The sequence below is a fragment of the Colossoma macropomum genome, unplaced genomic scaffold, assembly GCF_904425465.1.
Source record: "Colossoma macropomum unplaced genomic scaffold, Colossoma_macropomum, whole genome shotgun sequence".
NCBI lineage: Eukaryota > Metazoa > Chordata > Actinopteri > Characiformes > Serrasalmidae > Colossoma > Colossoma macropomum.
In genome coordinates this window covers 36,078,810-36,102,162 of record NW_023494790.1, presented here as the reverse complement: position 1 = coordinate 36,102,162, position 23,353 = coordinate 36,078,810, and the positions used below count along the sequence as shown (strand labels likewise).

Below are 23,353 nucleotides of genomic sequence, written 5' to 3'. Positions count from 1 at the left end.
TATTATTATTATTATTATTAAACGTATTTCGTTACAGGATACAAAAGTATCATTTAAAATGTGTTACTTTAAAATGTACTCTTAAGTACATGTTAAGTGTTTTTTCTCCATAAAATACATGAAGAAAAATACCTTTAATATTCTCCATATCTCAAGTGTACTGTTGATGTACTTAAGTAGGGTTAGGCGATATAGAGAAACTAGTACATCTTGATACTTTGTGCCCTTAAAGTGCTGATGGGATCCATGATATTCTTAGAGAAGCATGATGTTTATCACAAATAACCAAATTTATCACGATAATGATTTTGTCATATTACCCACCCATACTTAAGTATCCTTCTTTTTTGCAAGGATCGCTTTCATATCCACATTTCATTTTTTAGTTTATGGAAAATGTTGAATGGAGTTTTAATGTAATCTTTGTTTTTAAGGTTACATGTTCATCCCTTTGGTGATGGAGGCGTTTATGACCTGAGAAATGTGAGAGGAATTAGGTTTCGCTGGGTTGTTGTTGAACTACGTTAAGCGTGTTTCAGAATTGAAAAAGATCTGTGGTTCCTCTTGTACGGAACAGAGGAACGCTGGTCCCAGATCAGCACAAGACGGAAAATCCAGGCCCTAATCGTCATCCGTGAGCTCAATCTCTGCCAGCAGTTTGCGGTAATTGACAGCCGTGATGATATCGGCAGGTGAGGTCAGCGGCCTGAGACTGCTTCCTGTCTGGCCTCCTGCCAAGTGCAGGTGTGGCGGCTTTGGCTTTCAGCGCAGGTAAATAGTGGCGATTTACATACGGCGTGTTTCTCTCTCTGTCTCTCTCTCTCTCTCTCGCTCGCTCACTCGCTCTCCCGCGCTACTTTGTCAACAACCCGCCTGTCATACTTGGTGAGCTTCCAGAGAAAAGACGGGAGTTAAGAGTAATCAGGAACGTCGGTTGTGCAGGTTTTTTTCCACAGTGCTGTTCAAACAATACAATGCGCTTTGATTTATTATGATAAGATTCACTCACAAAAAAAAACATTAAACTCAGATCAAAACCTTGATGACCTTGTTAGTTCAATCTTTGGTCAAATGTCAAACGCAGTTCATCATATCATATCGTTTAAAAGACAAGATCATTGTTTTCTGTATTTCCATCAGACTGAAGTGACTTTTGCTGCTTTTTTTCTCTGACTTTTCTTCACATTGATGTCAAATACGTCATTTTACGGATGGAAAAATGACTTGAAAGCCTTTTCTGGTTGCCTAATTCTGATTACTGATGTTTTAAGATGAAGGAAAAAGATCTCATTATTTCATTGAACTTTTGACCTTTAGACAAACGGGTACGTGGGGAGGTTGAAACGTCATTAAAATAATTTAATTATTTTACAGGGCCTGTGTAATTGACCAGTTCCCTTCGCTTTTTACTTAAATAAAGGGGTTTGAAGTAAATTTTTAACACTGGCAACCATCTAAGCCTCAGCCCTACCATTGAGTGCGTACATAATCCGATCATAATCAGATTTCTGCAGTTACCTGATTATTCAAAGATCGGAGTAAGGCCTGTATTTCTTAGATCGGAGTAAGGTCTAGAAATCTGATTAAGAAATCTGATAAAGAGGCTGGATTTTAACTCAGTAATCAGATATCTCAGTGCATGTGAACACTTACTCTGATTTCTTTCGGATTTCTCAGTCTGCGCGTGTGCAAAACAGACGCCGGTACCGGAAATAAGTGAGCAGCGTCACCGCGAGACGCAGCAAAACACTTTTGGAGCGACACTGAAACCAACTACGTTCTTGATGAAATAAAGGAAATAAATTTTATTTGTCTTCTAGATTAAGTTTTCAGGTAAAGTGACTCGATGTTTAAAAAAAAAGCTGCACATGAAGTTTGAGTTTTACTTTACGTTTACGTCGCGTCTTCTTCTGTGAGTTCATTGGCTGGTTGTAAAGCAGGAATCTGATTACTGTCTGACTCATGTCGACCTGGAGTTTTCCCATTATCTGATTACTCAAGCGCATGTAAACGTGTTAATCGGATTACTGACAAAATGGGATTTTCTGCAGTGAGATGCAGTGAGGTCCAGGAGAGCATGATTGTTCTCTCTCTCTCTGGGTGGGTATGATGGTCCTCCCTCTCCCCATCACTCCTGTGGACGTCTGTTAGCCGATAACAGAACTGGCAGTTAGTGTTCTCCTCCAAGCGTGTTGAGCTGTTCGGTGACTCTCAGCAGTTCTGAATCATGCAGTGGTTCTTCACTTCTCTTGGTGGGAGCACATGCCAGCCTTCACCCTCCCAGCCTGGCAGATTTGTGTGAAAGGGGGAGACTGAGCTAATGGGTGGAGCTGGCAGAGAGTAAATTGAGGAGAAAATTGGGTAAAATATTCCCAAAATCTCCATTTAAGTTTGTGTGGGAAAACTAGTGTCTTGCTGTGATTTGCGTGAATTAAACTGATAAATGAATGACAGGTTTAAACAGGTGGTCAGTGTATTTTTACCATCACTGGGGGCTGTTGCTGTAGTAACTTGGTTAGCCGTTACTGGACACATGCTGAATTTATGGCGAAACAACACTAACCTAAGACTCATAAGGGTTAAAGATGAGTCTGATTGGAGCTGCTGGTTCAGCTGCTGGTCCTGAGTTCTCTCTCAGACTTTTACTCTCTGTTGCAGATTCAGCGAACTAGACATAATAAAGTTTTAGTAACAAGCTGTGTGTGTGTGTGTGTGTGTGTGTGTCTGTTCTTGCATTGCTATACTTGTGAGGACCCCATGTCCTCGCTATGATAGGACTAAATGAAATTTTTGCTCAGGTGAGGATATTTTGCTGGTCCTTACTTGAGCATGTGTTGTTTTCACCACAATATCTTTTTTTGGAAAACTAAAAGAGCAGAGAAATGGCCTTTTGCGTGCTGAGGTTACGGTTAAGGTTAGGTTTAGGTTTAGGTGTAGTATTATTTAGCTACAGTAACACAAAAATCAGTAGAAACCTATGGACGTCCTCATATGTATAGCAAGACAAACGTGTGTGTGTATGTGTGTGTGTATGTGTGTGTGTGTGTGTGTGTGTGTGTGCGCGTGTGTTTGAGAACAGAACTGCAGTGACTGTGAATGTACTAATTATTTTCCATATCAGATGTGGAATGTACCAGAGTCGAACTGAGTGTGTGTGTGTGCATGGTTGTGTGTGTGTGTGTGTGTGTGTGTGTGTGTGTGTGTGTGTGAGTGTGTGTGTATGGTTGTGTGTGTGTGTGTGCATGTGTGTGTGTTTTCACACAATTTCAGGGAAAAAATACTGAGCACTTTATTAGGTACGCCTACTTGTTTCTACTCTGTCCATTTCATCAGCTCCACTGACCATATAGGGGCACTCTGTAGTTCTACAGTTACAGACTGTAGTCCATCTGTTTCTCTGCATACTTTGTTACCCTGTTCTTCAGTGGTCAGGACCCCCACAGGACCCCCACAGAGCCCGGTATTATTTGGGTGGTGGGTCATTCTCAGCACTGCAGTAACACTGACGTGGTGGTGGTGTGTTAGTGTGTGTTGCGCTGGTCTGAGTGGATCAGACACAGCAGTGCTGCTGGAGTTTTTAAACACCTCAGTGTCACTGCTGGACTGAGAATAGTCCACCAACCAAAAATATCCAGCCAACAGCGTCCTGTGACCACTGATGAAGGACTGGAGGATGACCAACACAAACTCTGCAGCAGCAGATGAGCTATCGAGCTCCAGCAGCACTGTGTCTGATCCACTCGTACCAGCACAACACTCCTGTTTTTTCACTTATATTCTTTTGACTTTCCCTCATTATGGAAGTGGATTATCTTATATCTAATCTTCTCAGAAATAAAATTAATTTCAGGAGCAAATAAACTTTTACTGAGTGGTTGTTTCGACTAGAAATAAGTGAAGGGTGGTCTCTGACTTATGTACAGCACTGTATATAATATACAGGACATATAGGACAATATTGTTATTAATATTATTGTTATTACTACAGTTATATGTAGGTACTGACTTATAATACAGATTGCACATGTATAACCTATGTAATATCGATACCAATGCTTCTTTGTCTCAGAGAGAGACGGATGGAAAGAGAGAGTGAAATGAGATGGAGGGGTGGACAGAAAAAGAGAGAGACAAAGAGCGAGAGAGGAAGTAAGCTGGATTCTATTCAAGGCCACCAGCCGGCCCCTTCACACACACTCACAGATAGGCCTGTGAGGGAATTCATGCAGGACAGAAAGGAGGGGTGGGGGGTGGATATTGGACAGGAAGTGTGGACAGGAGGGAGCACAGACACTTTTTCTTTTCTCTCAGACAGCTGGTCCAACGCTCACAAGACAATGTTAAACTTCTCTAAGAACTTGGTAAAAATTCAAATGCTGCACTTTCATTTTAGTGAAGCTGATGCACGAAAACCAGACGCTTGTCCTGAGTGGGTGTCCTTCATAAACGTGGATCTGATCTAATAACTAATAATAATTAGATATAAGAACTTAAATGCTGGCAATTTGTTCCTAATGCAAATAAAGTGGAATTAATGCTTATCAATGCATTTATTTCCAAAACAATTTCATTAAAAAAACACCCAAGAAGTAGTTTTCAACTTTAGAGCTGGAAAATGTTGAATGGTAGTCATTATAACATCTTGATTACTCTGTGTGCCTCGTTAGAAGTTAATTAATAGATCGTGTGTCTTCTTTAATGAGTTTGGTAGGGCAGGTCTAAATCCCTCAGAAGGACATTACTTTTGATTAAAGGTGGGCGATTAAAGGTGGCAAAAATATAATCTTGCAATACTTCCAAGTAATTTTCACAAGAAACAGTATGTCACAATATTTATTTTTTCAGATATCTGATTAGTTGGAACATAGAGAACATAAACCCAGTGGAGCTACATTAAAAAAAAATAAAATAAAAAACTGAACACAGTGATTTTTATTTAATATTTGGTATACTGTGCTGCACTAAATTCTAATTTTGCTCTCTTTATAATAAAACATGCAGTTGGTCAGTGTCTACAAGTACTGACGAGGTCCACAAGACGCTCAGAAAAGCATTTTGTACTGTTTTTTGACAAAATGTATCTCAATAATGATACATAGTGTCATATCACCCAGCCCTGCCTTTGGTATGTTCGCTAGGGGTGGGCGATATGGCCAAAAAATATATATCAGAATACGTTTTCACGATACACAATATGTGTCACGATATTTAGTTTTTCTGAAATTTGACAAGTTAGAACAGACAAAATTGAACCTGCCACATATACAGTAATAATAATAATAATAATAATAAACCTACAAATACATAGATTTTTATTCAGTCTCCTACAAACTTCACTGCACTAAATCCAGTTAAACAGGCCTAATTATGCTCACTTTGCAGTGAAACGTGTAGTTAGTCAGTGTAATGATGATGTCCACGATACTTTCAGAAAAGCGTATTGTGACATTATTTATCACGATAACGATAAAATGTTGTCATATTGCCCAGCCCTAAGGTTCACAGTTCTAAAACCCTGCTCGAGCTGGATTTGTTTTACTGTGTGGCAGCGTTCATAAGGCTACTTGGCACCTACGTGACAACTTTATGACAACTGACATAAACCTGCATGAACATTTATAAACACTTATTCCAGTAGACATCATCTGTCATAAAGGCTGCATTTAATGTCAAGTTGACGTTCTATGACAGGTGGCGTTAGATTGTCATGACACTTTCCTGGGTAAAATGTCAGACTTAATATTTAATAGTGTGTATTAATTATTATTATTATTGTTATTTATGATATATAATAGAAATTTCAAATGCTGTGCAAATGTACAGAAGATCTAGAACTTCAGAGCCACTTTAGAGCCACTATTGATGTTTCGATACTGGGCAATATTAGGCTTAAACTGCTAAGCTGTTTCAGTCTCCTCCAGCAAAATGGCCCTAAAACAGGTCATTCATGTCCATGGTGAATATGGGGTGGTACTAAAGGAGCACAGACAGAGGCAGGTCTGGCTCTCAGCCTCCTTCTGACGATAATCAGTTCACGGCTCTTAGGAAGGACAAGCATGCATACGTGCACAAAAACCCACCCACACACTCTCATGATAAGAGTGGCGTCGTATCTTCTTGTGCATTGTGGTCTCAGGGCTGTAAGAGGGTCTGAAACGTCTGCTTGATAAGTCCCGACTCCTGCCTCCCTGCACTGGAGCAGTTTCCCCACAGTGTGTGGGGTGATTATGTTGCTTAAAGCTGTTAGACAGATCTAACATTTACTCCAGCCACTCAGTCCAGCAGGCCGGAGAGTCTTGTGGCCGAAATGAAGAATTTGTCAGTACAATTTCAATGCTGATTCAGTGCAGTTCAAACAGTCTCTGGATGTCATGCCGGAGGGTGTGAAGCAGTAGCTGTGTTACTATTAGTGATGCACCAAAATGAAAATCCTCAGCCAAAACCTAAAGCGAAATTCAGGACAAACCAGAAACCGAAAGAGAGTTATTTTATATGTATTTTGCTGTTTTATTTATGCTTTTAAATTATAAAAGTATAATGATTTCGTTGTTTCGTTGTAACGAATGCATGTGTTTGTACTAACAATGTCCAAAAAGTTCCAAAGATATAAAAAAAGTTTATTACACAAATATATCGCTGCTGTCGGAACAAAACCTCGTATCTCCATTTTTGTCGTTTTTCACTTTTTGACATAATCTGAAAATGCCTGTTGCTCTTTACACTGTGTGTAAATTTCATGATGAATGGACCAAAAGAAACGGCCCAAAATGACGTGAAAAGACGTCTGGTTCCATTGACTTCCATTAAAAGTAAAGTATGTTTTTTCCTTCTCCTGTAAAGTCACCATTTTGGAGATAGGAGGTTTTGTTCCGTCAGCAGCGACATATAGTTGCTCACTCGTTCTGATGATTATTGTTTGTGTGTTCTGCAGTGTGTCTGGGGACGGATATGAAGCTGGCCTTGCCCTCCAGTCTGGAGAACCACTATGAAATGCTCCGACTCCTTTACACCGGCTGCCAGGTCGTCCACGGCAACCTGGAAATCACACACTTACAAGGGACGCCGGACCTTTCCTTCCTGCAGGTCAGTGTGGCTGTGATTGTAGGTATTTTAAGAGGATTTCACTGTGTTGTCGTCTCAACGTCCTCCACCGTTACTGCCTCTGACAACAAATGGACCTGGAAGAGCTGTGAAAAGCCAAATTTCCCATGTTTTTTTGCAATACAACAGTTTGGTGTAGTAGATATTGGCCTCTTTTCCACTGCAGGGCTGAACGGTTCTGAGCACGGAGGGTAACCGTTCCAGTGGCGTTTCCACACGGACACGGTTCGACACGGAACTCTTAAAAAACCGGGCTCAGCCTGGCTTTTTCGGCACGGTTAGCTACCTGTACTCGGGGCCACAGAACCGTTTGTGGGATGAAATGATGATGTAGCTGTTCACTGCTTGGTTCTGTGTTCATGTCGTTATTGTGCCGCCGCATCCTGCTGCGCTATTTCAAACCCAGAGACAATCAAATAAGTTCTAACACTAATTTCTAAATATTAAACAGCGCTGATAACCAGGAGAGCGTGATTGTTTAGCGTTAGCTTAGCTAGCATGCTGCCAGCTCCGCTCGCCACAGAACAGGTTCAGTTCTGACTAACAAAAGCTTTACTGACACAAATTTAGATGATAACGACTCATATTTGACGAACTGAAGTCAAGCAGCTGATATTAGAGGGACAGAAAGCTGAAATTAACCTCTTCTGTGGTGTCTCCTAGCTAAGCTAATGCTAGCCGGCTCCTCTCTCCTAGCTAACTTAGCTAAAGAGATCCAAACACCTCAGTGCAGGTTCGATTCAAATACCTGCTCTGCTGTCACAAGTATAGGTGATAAAAAACGTATAACAGCGAGAGCAAAGTCGACTGATCGGTGTTGGAGTGACAGAGAGCTGAAATCAGACCTGTACTGTTAGAGCTTTAAGCTGTAGCCTGCTAGGCTAAGCTAACGCGAGTGCAGGGTCCTACCACTGCAGAACGGGCTCGGTTCTAGAGAACTGATGATTAAAAACACCTGTTTAGAGGATAAAGACTCGTATCTGAGAGCACAAATTCGAATGACCAATGTTGAAGTGACAGAAATTTAGAAATAGACTTGTTCTGTGGTGTTTTGAGTTGTACCCCTACAGGCAACGCTAATGCTAATGCAGCTTGTTATCTGGCTGCAGGTGAACCCACCACAGTACAGGCTGTTTCAGTAACAGATGATCAAATAACACCCATTTAGAGGAAAAAGAATCTGAGGTTATGCCGAGAGAGAGACTGGCCCAGAACGGCCCTGAGAACCATTTGCCTCCATAGTGGAAAAGCGGCCTTTGTAAACATTGTTTCAGAACGTGCCGTTTGTGGAAACTAAGCTGCAGCCCGTTTTGAATGAACTGTTTTTGTGAATGGAATTAAAAATGCAAGACAAATGCAAAATATGGAGAATCTCTCTGGCTCTGCAGGGTATAGTGGAGGTTCAGGGCTATGTGCTGATTGCCCGCGTCTCCGTGTCTGTGATACCCCTGAAGAACCTGCGCATCATCAGAGGCAGCCAGCTGTACAACTCCAGCTACGCGCTGGCTGTTCTGGAAAACACCGGCGTCAAGGAGCTCCAGCTCAGGAGCCTCACAGGTGAAGACCTATGCATATGAAAACGGTCCGTCATTTCAAATGCCTTGAAACCGGAATGTGGTGCTGCCGTCAACATGAGCTTGACACCCAGACTCAACTTTAACATCTGTCTTTAAATCAGTATTGAATATGTGTGTGGCTTTCTAATGTCCGCTATAGACTGATCCATTTACCATACACACCCACCTACCTCATGCACTTTAAAAAGCTTATATATATATATATAATGTGTATGTGTGTGTGTGTGTGTGTGTGTGTGTGTGTGTGTGTGTGTGTGCGCGCAGTTTATTGTGCTAATTGAAATTTAAATTATATTTTTAAATATCCTAATTTAATTTCTACTTTGATTTTTTTAATTTAATGATTTTCTCTTTCAAATCTATACCTCATATCTCCACTTTTGCAATTTTTTAGTTTTTGACATAATTTGAAAATGCCTGTTGTCCTTTACATTGTTTGTTAATTTCATGATGAATGGACCAAAAGAAACAACCCAAAATGACTTGGAAAGAAGTCTGGTTCCATTGACTTACATTAAAAGTAGAGTAGATTTTTCCCTTCTCCTGTAAAGTTACCATTTTGGAGATACGAGGTATCTTTCTTTCAACAACAGTGATATATATACATACACACACACACACACACACACACACACACACACACATATATATATGTGTGTGTGTGTGTGTGTGTTTGCACTGTTTCACACTGTTGTATATCTGCACTCTACGTACTCCTGCGTGATGTGCTGCTGTTGTGTGTTTGGGGCCTGAAGAATGGTATTTCATTCCGATGTATACAGGTTATACTGAAGAATTACTAAAGCGTACGTCGCTAACTGCTGCTATGTCGCTCTGTCTCAGAGATTTTGCTGGGTGGCGTATATATTTCGGGGAACCCCCAGCTCTGTTACCCCGACCCGCAGAAGATCAACTGGAAGGACGTTCTGGGTGAACAACAAACAGACGGCAAGTTAACACGCCTGCAGTCGGCAGCACCTTACTGTAAGTACAACCGTGACGAGCTGGGTCAAAGCAGTGGACTAGGGGCCACGGTTCAGTCCTGTTTTAACATGCTCTCTAACTTCAGTTCACCACTTAAGTGGTCATTCACAGGACAAGACAGGGGGGGGTACAGCGAGGAGCAAATCATACGAGCTGAATGCATTCGCCGCTCAGCTAAGTTAGCCTCGGGTGCCAACGTTTGTTTGAGAAGTTTGAACATAATATACATACATTTTGTGAATAATTGGCTGTGAGCTTTGTTTTACAGTCATAGTGTAGTGCCTTTATCTTTGTTGTTACTACCTGTGTAGCCTTCAGTCTGCTGAGTAATGTGATGAAGGGTCAACAGTCGTGTAGGACAGATGGAGTCGTTTGCAGCCGCAAGCACAGCAAGTTGAATGTTATAGATTGGAAATATTCAGTATTTTAAAATGTTTAATTGGTAGATAATTGGCTTATAAACAGCTTTGATTACCATGTTTCATCATTTGAGGTAGTACACTAATGGGACGGCCGTTATGAAGGTGTTGGGATCCCGAGAGGGGAAATGGTGAGGTGAGGTGGACGACGGCTTACTAAACCTGATATTGAAACAGGGGTTCGGTCCAACGTTATTTTACTCAAAAACCTCGGTAACACTTTACTTAAAGGGTGTCTACATAACATGTTCATAACGTCTTATATAAACACTTCATAACATGTTCATGAATGTTTAAATCAACATTCATAAAGCATACACGTTTTACATGATATTAATATGGACTACTATGCCATTTTACTGTGAGACAGTTTTCAAAATAAAAGTTCTCATTTTTTATTTTGGAAATCTATATTATTTTCAGTGAAACGCCTCATTTCTGGACAGCCGAAATAAAAATGACCTCGCTTTACCCCTTTGGTCATTAAGTGCTTTGACACTTATGCACACCATCACACTAAGGTTCAGTCGAATGATTGTTCCTAAGCATATTTATGAGTAATTTACTGTCTATGTCAAGGTCACTTTTATTTAGGCTGTCCAGTAATGAGGCGTTTTACTGAAAATAATATACTTTTTCTAAATAAAAATGAGGACTTTTAATTTGAAAAAAATGTATCTTGGTAAAATGACATAGTAGTCCATATTAATATCATGTAAAACATGTATAAATGATAGATGTTCAGTTCATATTCAGTATAGAAAGTTTTGAGTCTGCACTTACGACTTTTTGCATTGTTTTGATGTCAAAAATGGATTTTTTTTTCCTTTTCTCAAAACAGGACTGTACAGAACAATAACTTCACTATAAATTTAAATCATAATGAAATATCTCCTTTTCTGCTTACAAACATAAATGTGGTATGGATTCCTGCAGTTTCAGCTGATTTACTCAGCTTGTTTTAATGAGCTACGAGTGAGAAATGAGTCATATAAAATAATAAATTTGTTACAGGAAGCAGTAACTGCAGCCTCTGAGGCTTAATGTGTGTATAGCTCGTTCTGCAGTGTGATGTTTTTGTCGCTGCTTCAGGTCGACCTTGTCCAGCAGCCTGTCGCTCCAGAGGATGCTGGGGACAAACTGAGGACGACTGCCAAACACGTGAGCAGCGCTTGTGTTTTCAGCTACTGTCATTTTTACAAAACAGACAGAACAAGTTACAGTTCAGACAGTCAGTCAGATTTAGTCATGACTGTGATTGTGTGTGTGTGTGCAGTGACCCACGTCCAGTGTACGTCTGGCTGTTCGCGCTGTAAGGGTTCTCAGGCCAGTGACTGCTGTCATGTCCAGTGCGCCGCAGGATGTTCCGGACCCAAAGACTCGGACTGTCTGGTGTGTGATTTCTTTCAGTCTGTTGTTGCTGATGTGTTCGGACCCGTTCATGTCCAGCTAGTCCTTTAGTAGAACAATGACAAATGCCACCGGACCTGTTCTGATTGACAAAGTAATGAATGAACATATAACAGGATCCATTTTTGTATTAATTGTAGTTTACATACTTTTATTCATATTTCACCTTCTTGATCCATCAATTTAGCAATATTGGTTTTTAAATAAATTGTATAGAATTCCAAGCACCACAGTGGAGCTCGTCCTCAGTCATGTGTAAAGGCTGAGGCCATATTTTGAGGTAAAAAAACTTGTTTTTCTGCCATTTTATCTGCTATAATCTATACATGACTATGAAATATATGATTTACATGACATAAAGAAAACAAATGGCAAATAAATATTATAAAATATATAATTAAAGTTCTCCAGGAGTCGTGTCACTGGTGTTACCGCGTAACAAAAAAATCTCTTATTTTGAAATAAAAGTCACACTGATGACATCACTTGACTTCCTTTTACCTGTTTTCTGAGGATCTATGACGAAAAGCACATGGTGAGTCCACTGTGTCTTTCAGTTATCAGAGATTTTCTCATTCAGCTCATGATTTCATATGAAGCTTTTAGCTGAAGTCACTGGTGTGACCGACTTTATTCTGAGGTAATTGTGAAAAAATAGAATAGAAATGGATTAAATTCCATATTTTAGTGGATATTCCATGATTGACATGTGGTTTGATGCTCTGTAGCAGCCGTTTAGTAAAATGCATTTTTCATTAAAAATGTCTCTGGTGTTCCTTTATTATGTGTAACACCAATGAAGATCGGTAACACCAGGGATGGAGAGATAAACAAAAGTGGACGTTTCTGTAGAATGACCCAAATATGTATTTGATACATTTATGAATTGATAAAAAAAATCACACTTTACAGCCTCAGATTTGTGCTCAGGCTAACTCGGAGAACATTTGGTACGAAGAAATGAAAAAGTTTTAGATATGGACATGGGTTGACGTTATGTAGGTTTTGTGACTGTAACTATAGAACCATACAAAAGCTGAGAAATTATATTCAAAAACCATATATAAATATAAATGGATGGATTTTCAGATTAATTTTCATTTCCAAATTATACTGCAATTAATAAACAAAATATCATCTGATATTTCCATTCAGATTAAGGTTTGTTCCAGTTCTCACGTATTATGAGTTGGTAGAATGTAATTATGTTTTCTATGTATTTTAGGTAACACTTACATAACTCATACGTACAATATAATAAGTCATGTAGACATTTGTTGTTGCTCACTGAAGGCAAACACAGGCAATAGAGATAAACGCAGGCAGGATGAAGCCTGCATTTGTTGACATAAGCATTCATAACAGTCCATATGATTTATGAGTGAGTTATGTTTGTGTTATAAATAGAAAGTCTTATCTGTTTTGCTCACTATATGTCAGCGTTGTGAAATACACCGATCTGTCATAACATTCTGACCACCTCCTTGTTTCTACGCTCATTGTCCATTTTATCAGCTCCACTTACTATATAGGTGCACTTTGTAGTTCTACAGTTACAGACTGTAGTCCATCTGTTTCTCTGCATACTTTGTTAGGTGGGAGTGTCTAATAGAGTGGACAGTGAGTGGACAGTGACACTGAGGTGTTTAAAAACTCCAGCAGCACTGCTGTGTCTGATCTACTCAGACCAGCACAACACACACTAACACACCACCACCACGTCAGTGTTACTGCAGTGCTGAGAATGATCCACCACCCAAATAGTACCTGCTCTGTGAGGGTCCATGGGGGTCCTGACCACTGAAGAACAGGGTAAAAGGGGGCTAACAAAGTATGCAGAGAAACAGATGGACTACAGTCTGTAACTGTAGAACTACAAAGTGCACCTATATAGTAAGTGGAGCTGATAAAATGGACAATGAGCGTAGAAACAAGGAGGTGGTCAGAATGTTATGCCTGATTGGTGTATATACGTCTTTGGTCAGAAAGTGTTGATTTCTGAAAGTGTATTTACGTGTCTTTGTTCTACACAGGCTTGCCGTCACTTTAACGACAGTGGGACGTGTAAAGAAAACTGCCCCCCACCCAGCATCTACGATTCCATGGTCTTTCAGTCCAAACCCAACCCCAACAAGAAGTTCAGCTTTGGAGCCACCTGTGTAAAACAGTGTCCACGTACGTCCACTTTAGTATCAGTTGAACACCTGGTATGATTTTTGGACGAATATATTTATCTAGTGCCTGGATTTATGTACAAACACGATTCCGAAAAAGTTGGGACAGTGTTTGAAATGCCTATGAAAACAGAAAGGAGTGATTAGAAAATCGTGTTAGACATGGATTAAATTGTAAATACAGCAAAAATAGATGGCAAAACACAACACAGTACTACAGTACTTTATCATACACATTATGTCATAATATTTATTTCTGCAGACATCTAATCAGTTGGAACAGAGAAGAAAGAATCAGTAGTGCCACATTTAAAAAAATACTATGAAAAACTGTGAAAATGACTTTTATAGAATATTTGCCACACTATGTTGCACTAAATCCAGTTAAACAGGACTAACTTTACTCTCTTTGTAATTAAACGTGCAGTTGGTCAGTAGCCACGTTTACATGCAGCCTAATAATCTGTTAATAATCTGACTAATAGCTCAATCGGAATAGACTAGTCCGACTGAGGCCATTCGGAAAACAGTTTCTATCTGATTGAACGAGGTGGGTAATCCTGTAAATAATCTGTTAAATAGAAGAATAGTATCCGTGTAAACGCCTGTATCTGATTACATTCCCTATCGGAAAGTTTAAGTCCGTTCTGATCATGTTCGTCACGTCATAGTGAAAGTTTACACCGTTCAACATGGCGGAGCAGAAACTGGTCTGCAGAGGAGACGAAGTTTATGCTCTGATCTTTAAAAGACGGCGGTGGGACGGACGTCCAGCTTATGTGTCTCAGAACACGACGTCTTCCTCTCGGCCTTCTTTAATAAGGACATGTGAAGGACGTTTTCCTGAGTCTGACATCATTTTAAAGCTATTAAAACACAAGCACTGCTCACTGCTGCTCATCTCACTCTCACTGGACTCACGTGATGCTGGTTGTCATGGTAACGTCTACACTAAGTGGTTCTCTACACATGCGTGTAATTTTGGATCTGATTACTTGTAGTGAGCATGTAGACAGAGATTTCCATCAGATTGTTGAGTAGATTGAGAATAAACACCTCAGTCTTAATTGGAATGTATTCAATCGGATTGGCAAAAATCTTTGCATGTAAACACAGACAGTGTTATATGAATACATGCAATATTTAAGATATTTTTAGAAAAGCATATTGTATAGTATTATTATATCACGATAATGAAAGTTTATAAGTGTTCTGTTCGCATTTGCTTTTATCTGCTGCTCCAACTTCTTGGAATGGGGTTAAAAATAGAAATAAATAGCTAAAAAGAATCATTTTTAGCCTTTGCAGTGTTTAACGAGGAGATAAAAGTTTACAGTCAGTGTGGATCGGAAAATGTGACTCTTTTTCCTTCTGTAAGGTGACCTATTTCTAAATAAAACATTAGCTAAGTGTTTTCAGAAGTTGCTCAACAATTACAGGAGAATGAAAATGGCATGATGGATAGTGCTGAATACGACTCAACATGAATGAACAAGGTTAAAAAGGTCAGTTTTGGTTTGACTTTAACTGCAGGTTGTGTTGTTTGGGCACTTCAGATGGTTCTGAAATGAAAAGTTAGACTTTCTCTCTACAGTGGTCTCTACTGAAAGGTTCCTGTTGGTGTCATTTTAAGAGAATAAAACAAATTTAAAAACAATTGAAAACAAGCTTTGACATTGATTTAGCAGTGCTGCAGTACTCGTGACGAATAAGGTGATCAGCAGTTGGAAACTGGCAGCAGTAACCTGAAGAGACGAGTGAGCAGAAGAAGAATTGAGGAAAAAATACAAATTACAGAGGATTTTCTGGCACAAATAGGATCGCAGGGATTATGTGACGTACTCAATTAGTCACTGACAGCATTATTTATGGAGCGTTGTTTAATTATTGATTAATTGAAAAATAATAAGTTATAAATAAGTTATAAATAAGTTATAATAAGTTATAGCCTGTTAGTTGCACAGACCTTATCAAGCCTGCCAAGCTCGTTTGTCCAGCCATGCCCTTTTATGTCTCAAATAAGCAAACATGTTTTGTAATATTCTAGAAAATTCTCCTAGACAACCACACATTTCTTTTTCTTCCTTATATTCACTCTCTCTCTCTCCCTGTCTCTCTCTCTCTCCCTCTCTCCCTCTCCCCCTCTCCCTTCCTCCCTCCCTCCCTCCATCTGTAGATAACTATCTGGCCATGGATGTGGCATGCACGATGGTCTGCCCCAAAGCAAACCAGGAAGTCATCACCGTCCAACCGGATGGACAGGAGACGCAGAAATGTGAAAAGTGTGAAGGAGAGTGTCCTAAAGGTGGGTGTTGTTCTGAGTGTGGAGAGTTTATCGACAGGAGGTTCAAGAGCAGACTTGCCTCTTTAGCACGATCTGCTGCAGCTAAAGGGAGGTTGTTGATTTTCTCAAGAGTAGCTGGGGACGCACAAGTCTTCATTATTTAACCTCAACCTCATGCTTGTTTTTGGGTCATTCTACAGAAACGTCCACTTTTCTATCTCTCCATGGGAGTCCCTGGTGTTACTGATCCTCATTGGTGTTACACATAATAAAGGGAACACCAGAGACGTTTATAATGAAAAATGCATTTTACACAACGGCTTCTGCAGAGCATCAAACCACATATCATCAATAATGGAATGTCCACTAAAATATGTAATTTAATCCATTTCTATTCTATTTTTTCACAGTTACCTCAGAATAAAGTCGGTCACACTAGTGACTTCAGCTAAAAGCTTCATATGAAACCATGAGCTGAATGAGAAAATCTCTGATAACTGAAAGACACAGTGGACTCACCATGTGCTTTTCTTCATAGATCCTCAGAAAACAGGGAAAAGGAAGTACTGGGGAACTTTCATTATAAATTTTATAATATTTCATTTGCCGTTTGTTTTCTTTGTCATTTTAATTTATATATTCCATAGTCATGTTTAGATTATAGCAGTTAAAATAGCAGAAAAACGTGTTTTTTACTTCAAAATATGGCCTCAGCCTTTACACGTTCTTTGGAAACTGGATTTCTTTATAATTGATTTAAAAACCAATATTGCTAAATTGATGGATCAAGAAGGTGTAATTGTTAAAGTAACTTATTGTTTTATTTTAAAATATAAATAAATTATATCCCTGGCGTGTTTTTCAAGATTAATATATCTGTAAACGCTGGGGACACAAACATGTCGTTTCTGTAGAATGACCCTTTTACAAAGGTAGTATTGGTTTTGTACGTTTGGTCGGTGGAACACCTCTGTGAAACGTGACAGTGAGAGGTGGGCGAGGACTTGTGAGACGTATGATGCACACTTGACCAAAACTGTTCTACATTGCCCGTCACAGTTACTGGATAACTGTCTGATCACAGTTATTTCACACATTTGTTCTCCTTCAAATTGATGTGTTTACATCACAACAGTGTGAATCAGGTGCGTTATAATCCATTGAACTGAGACAAATAATGGAAATAAAAGAAAGCAGAAAACGCATTTATGGAGATTTCATCAGTCTTATGAAATTTTATACTACAGAGGTTTTCACTGTTCAGTAATGTTTAGGCTTTGGGCTTGTACTTTTATAGTTGCATACAATTAACAAGGTCTATTATTTAAATACACTGTTAGTAATAAAGGTTCTGTACAGGTACATTTTTCGTTCATCAAGGTACAAACAATGTAAATATTCCCTCAAAGGTACAACAGTGGTTTTAAGGTCTGACTGTGAACCTTAAATAAGTTTTTCCAGGTGAAAAGTTCGTATTTGTACCTTTTCATAACCAAATGTTTTAAACAGAACAGTAAGATAAAAGCCTGGAGACGAGACGGGGTGTGTGGAGTCAGTACAGCTTAGAACATATCATTTCAGTGGATTATGGTTCAGTTATGTTCCCTGACTAAAGGTACTGAGATGAACCCTTGAGGGTTCCACCCCAGTGACAAGAGGGGAACTGCCCCAGTGACAGTTTATTACCTTTATTTCTGAGTGTAGCAGTTAATCATCAACTAAAATTTCATGATAGCGGTGATCCTACTTGCACGTGTGTTTATGGATTTCCTCTTCGTTTTTCTGTCAGTGTGTTACGGTTTAGGCATGGGGAATCTACAGGGCGTGTCTGCGGTGAACTCCTCCAACATCGGCTTCTTCGAAGGTTGCAAGAAGATCTACGGCAGTCTGGCCTTCCTCCCCCAGTCCTTTAAAGAGTAAGACTGAGTCTCACTGCATTCACTGAGATCTAAAAGAAGAGTTATGCAAAAAAAATAAATGTACACAATTTCTCTCCCAAATTACCCCAGATGTGGTCAATCAGCCAAGACATGTTTGGTGACTGAGGTTTGCTTCTTTAGTTTTGCACTGGAACTGCAAGGCTAATGTGGCTAACAAGTAATGGAGTTTTAAAACAGGGTCATGTTGAATAGACTTGTTTGTGTTTTTTTGACATTTTTACATCTATAAAAATGAAGGAAAAGAATACAGACGAAGGCCCAATCCCATTTCTTGTTTTTACCCCTACCCCTTGTTTTCGAGTGTCTCCTTGCCCCTTGAAACTGAGTTGCAAGTTGTAGTAGTTGAAATCTTCCCTCTGAAATGGGACCCTCAAATAAAAAGAGCATTACTTCATTAACAGCTACCAGCGCTGCTCTGTAGGCGACGCTGCCAGTCTGCAGTGACAGCAGAGGAGGGTAAAGTTCAGCTCCTCACTGCTGGGCTTTAGTTACATTTAGGGAATCATATGACTTCAAAGAGGGGGGCAATTATTTATAATCACCCACCCCTAATTCTTCAGTGATATGAAGCTGAAGTCAGATATTCGCCAGCTTCTTGTTAGAATTTTTCCCGTTCCACCTTAAATGGTATGTAACTGCTGCACCATTTAAGGTGGAACGGGAAATTTAGCGAGCTACTGAGACCTTAGCATACTACTAGTGATTTTTTTATGCTTATTATGCAGAAAAGGACCATAAGGTAAGATAATCCAATGGTTATCGTAATTTTTTTTTACCTGAAAAAATTCTCACATTTGTGTGTTTCTTTGGTCGCTTGCTCAGCCACCTTGCTGGTTTTCTCATAACACTCTATTTGGAGTCTCTGAAAAAACCCTGTTTGGAGGGTCATGTAGTCCTAACACTTTGCCCTCCCCCTCTATCTGAACAAGAATCAGTACACCCTACCCCTAGACGTGAACGTGTGAAACAGAGGGCTAAGAGCTAAGTGGTGGGGGCGAGGGGTGAAATGGGATTGGGCCAAAACCTAGACTGAATAGCTAATGGAGCTAACAATGGAAGCTTATAGTCATACAGTGTCAAACCACATAATTGGGTGATGACTTAACAGCTCCACACGGTTTGAGGAGCGTGTGATGACTTAGACTTGCAGTTTGTATGATGCTAATTGTTGGGGTGGACTTGGTGGCTACATTAGCATACAGGGCTAAACAGAAACTCCAGACACCAAACGTTCTTGTCTAACTGACTACAAAGTAGTGCATTTTTAATTTTTTATCTTTTCTCACTACAAACAACTGCTGTGTTCCTCCTGCAGCGACCCGCTGACCAATTTGACAAGTCTGCAGGCCGCTGACCTTGAGGTGTTCAGGACGTTGGAGGAAATCACAGGTAACATGGCCGTCCAGCCAGCTCCGTAGGTCAGCCAGTTCACCGCAATAGTCTGATTAATTGTGCGTGTGCCCCCAGGTTACCTGTACATTGAGGCATGGCCAGAAAACAGCCCAGACCTGGGTGTGTTTGAAAACCTGAAGGTGATCCGAGGGCGGATGCTGTACAAGTAAGCCAGTCCTGTCGTCTCTCTCTGTCTCTTTATTTCCCTTCATTACTTTATTCTTCCCCAGACACATTTCTCAGCCTGCCGCCCTCTTCCTTCTTCCTTTAGCGTGCGTATTTTTCTTTATCTCTTCCTTCATCCGTCTCCCTCAGCCTGTGATATTTGTGTCTGTCTGTTTGTCTGACTCAGTCAGGCTTATCAAACCCACCGGTCATTAAAGTTAATGATTATCCTTCTGCACCTGTACGGTTGCCTTCTGTTTAACCCAACAGCGTTTAGCCAGAATGACACAACGCTATGAGCTGTTATGTTTACCTCACACAGATGAGGTCCACTCACTGTCCACTTTATTAACAATCTCACCCTGCTGGTGTACAGTTAGAGACTGTAGCCTGTCTATTAATGCATTATTTGTGTCTAATCCTTCATCAGTGGTCAGTTTCTGAGCTCAGAGCCGCTCTTGGCTATGTACTTTTGGGTGGTGGACCACTCTCAATGTAGCAGTGATGCTGATGTGTGTAAAAACCTAGCAACACCGCTTGTCAAGTTGATTCTGACTCCTGTAGGGTTTCTCCAGAATATCCTGGCTTCTGCATGCCTGCTTCATTATTACTCCTCTGACTGTATCCATCCATCTCTTCCATCTCTTCAATTATTCCAATTTTTGTGGAAAAGTTTCCTGTTGGAGATGCGAGAAAAGCAGCTATAGCTGAGCTAAAGCTTAAAGCAGAGCATCATTTATATTATATTTTCTAGCCTATTCTAGCACATCAGCACATACTGAGACATATTTACAGCCAATATGGTAAAATGGACATGAACTGTTGTGGCTTTCATGGTGGTTTGATTTTTGTTGAAAGGACAAAATGGCTCTTCTTAACATTTGGGTTGCGACCCCTGACCTATAAGGAAAGTGGGGCTTATACAGTGGGCAGTGAGTGGAAGTACAAGGTTGCTAGTCTGGATGGTAACACCCAAAGGGTTCAGGGAAGTGGTCTGTAATCCTTATGACTCTCTCTCTCTCTCTCTCTCTCCATAGAGGTGTATACTCTCTGGGCATCCAGTCTCTGCAGATTGAGTCTCTGGGCCTGCGTTCTCTGCGCAGTGTGAGTGGCGGGTTGGTGCTGGTCCACAATAACTCGCGGCTGTGTTACACCTCCTCACTGCCCTGGTCCTCCCTGCTGTACCTCAGCCAAGAGCCCAACCTCATCAGCAACAACAACCGAGACCCACAAGCCTGCGGTAAGAGCTGCGCATTCATGCATGGGGTTAAAAGTGAGAATCTGATGGACTCAGTTTGAGGTACACAATTAGCACAGTGCTAACTGTTGAGCTATAAGCTTCCATGAGTTGTTAGCCACATTAGCCTTGAAGCTCTACTGCAAATCTAAACATGTTTTGGCTGATCAACCTTTGGATTAAGGGGGAAAATGTGTGCTGTGTATGTCTCTTAAACTTTATAGTGTCTGAAGCGTCTCTCTGTGTTTTTCAGAGGCGGATGGGCACGTCTGTGACCCTCTTTGCAAGAATGGATCCTGCTGGGGTCCCGGGCCGAGCCAGTGCGTGTCGTGCGTTTCCTATCGGCGTGGCAAAGAGTGTGTGAAGGAGTGCAACATCAGGAACGGGTGAGCTTGTGTAGACAGCACAGTGTCCTGTTTAATGTTCTACATAAGCTGTTTATGTGCTTATACAGGTTTCTTCTCAGCTTGTGTGAATGTGGAGCAACTCAGAGGGTTCAGCTAGAACCGTTTTGGTTTTGACTGCAGGATGTGCTTTAATAATCGGCCCTGAATCTTAACCAAGAACTAATAAAGCCTGAAAAAGTTCTGTTTGAACCCAGCTGCAACCCAATACAATTCTGTCTGAATTCAACTGTAGCCTGACGAACTCCTGTCCAAGCTTGACTGGGATAAACATTTCAAGCTGCAGTGCTTTTGCAGATGGTAGATCAGGTAGATGGTAGATGACTGATGGAGCTAAAAAGGTCCGAGAGTCAAACTCAGCTTTCTGTGTTCGTAGTTTGATCAGGGAGTTCAGTGATGACCTCTCCTGCGTTCCCTGTCACCCTGAGTGCCGACCAGTCAATGGCTCCGAGTCCTGCTCTGGCCCAGTAAGAATCTTCACACATGCTTCTTGTTAATTCGTCACACTTTTCACTATTTTTTATTCACTCGTTCAGTTTGGCTGCGTAGTTGTGGTCAATAACAAAAACAGATCATATATTTGTATGTATATGTCATATATCATATACCCCACAGTGGAGGATCCTGTCATACACGAGCGAAGATCTGAATTGACCTTTATTTCTGGCAGGGTCCAGATCAGTGTATGGAGTGCCTGCACTTCCAGGACGGAGACGTGTGCGTGGAGCGTTGTCCCAGCGGCGTGAAGGAGGACCAGCACACTGTGTGGAAATACAGCAATGAGAGTGGACACTGCATACCATGTCCCAACAACTGCTCTGTGTCGTAAGCATCAGTAACTGAGTTTCAGCTCTAAAATACAACAGCCTGAATGGAGCAAATACTTTGTTCAGATTTTAAATAAAAACAAATAATACGGTCCAAAATGTATCTGTAACACATGTACATATGGTGTCCTTAAAGCTGAAGTTTTGGCAGCGTGCCTCTGACCACAGCACTTCACATCTTGGCCGCTAAAAATGCAGAGCCTGTGGCCCAAGTGGTCACTTGCCTTGGAAGTTTTTTTACATTTTTTTCCCTTTTAACAAACCAGACCAGTCCGATTTTTACACATTCAAAACCACAACCTTTCACCCTCCCCCACGAGATCCAGACACTTTGGTCATGAACTACACTAAACGCGTCAAATCAGATTTTGCCGGAATTCACAGTTTCACAGCAATGTTCTTATTAATGTACAGTTTCAAATATTTTAAAACAAAGCCACACGCGACTGCTTTCTGGAACTGAAGCATGTTTGTTATATACGGCAAAGGTTTCTATAATTCTGGTGACACATTCTTAATTCTGGCCACAAGATTAATTGGCTAGATACTTATTTTAAAGCTGCACTGAGTAAGTTTTGGGGATTTGGAGACCTCTCTGGTAGAAATGTGTAATTGCACTCAATATGTGAAAATACAGTTTTTGAGTGAAAGAGTATTTAAGGAACTCCAGTCAAGACTTTGTGAGTGAATTATCTACTGCAGTGATAATCTTCATCAGTATAATGTTGGTTTTGCGTTTGAGACCTAAACATCGAGCCGCACCTTCTTTTTGAGTTTGTGAGTGTGATGCTAATACATAAAGATGTATGATGTGGTCCGGAATACTCCCAACCCTACACCGCTGACTTTTACATGATTATTTCAGACTTTACAGGACACCATATTTTAGCATGTTCTTTTTCCCGACTCAGTAATGATCATTCTTTCAAATAAAAAAATCATTCATAGTGTAGCTTTAAATGATTGTTTTAAAGTGTTAAAAACAGATTTTGATCGATCTGATCACTTTACCGCCTATTTGGCAGTAAATTCGCTCAATTTGCAGACATATGCATAGCGATACAGACTTTAACAGAAGTCTTTTGTATTGTTTAACTGTGTCTGAACTGTTGCCCAGTAGCTTAACTGCTGGTACTGCAGATAATAGAAGTTTTCACCTTAAAATACTGCAGACATTCAGACTCGGTGTTGACGTATGAAATGCTAGAAGATGTTAGAAAAGAAGGGAACATCAGGATGTTAAATATGAACATGCGGGAACTTTAAAGCAGGTGAGGAGTTGAAGAGGTGTTTATTTCACACTCCAGATCTTATCATTAGTGTTGATTAAGTTTGTTTTTTTCACAGGTGTCCACTGGATGAGAGAGGGTGTCCAATTCACCAGAAAGCTGGGTAAGATTGCTCAAACACTCTTAATATGAGCATGACATGGGTGTGAA

General features: G+C 40.4%; 1 protein-coding gene across 1 annotated transcript in view; it reads left to right on the top strand.

Moving 5' to 3' along the window:
- erbb2 (erb-b2 receptor tyrosine kinase 2) overlaps positions 1-23,353 on the top strand; it is a 57,405-nt gene that overhangs the window by 18,902 nt on the left and 15,150 nt on the right. The window contains exons 2-16 of the mRNA XM_036573232.1: positions 6,932-7,083; positions 8,490-8,658; positions 9,522-9,662; positions 11,174-11,242; positions 11,358-11,473; positions 13,525-13,666; positions 15,842-15,970; positions 17,739-17,865; positions 19,205-19,278; positions 19,357-19,447; positions 20,484-20,686; positions 20,937-21,069; positions 21,464-21,554; positions 21,758-21,912; positions 23,262-23,306. Of these exons, the coding sequence (XP_036429125.1) occupies positions 6,932-7,083; positions 8,490-8,658; positions 9,522-9,662; positions 11,174-11,242; positions 11,358-11,473; positions 13,525-13,666; positions 15,842-15,970; positions 17,739-17,865; positions 19,205-19,278; positions 19,357-19,447; positions 20,484-20,686; positions 20,937-21,069; positions 21,464-21,554; positions 21,758-21,912; positions 23,262-23,306 (1,837 nt within the window). The remainder of the gene's footprint in view (positions 1-6,931; positions 7,084-8,489; positions 8,659-9,521; positions 9,663-11,173; positions 11,243-11,357; positions 11,474-13,524; positions 13,667-15,841; positions 15,971-17,738; positions 17,866-19,204; positions 19,279-19,356; positions 19,448-20,483; positions 20,687-20,936; positions 21,070-21,463; positions 21,555-21,757; positions 21,913-23,261; positions 23,307-23,353) is intronic.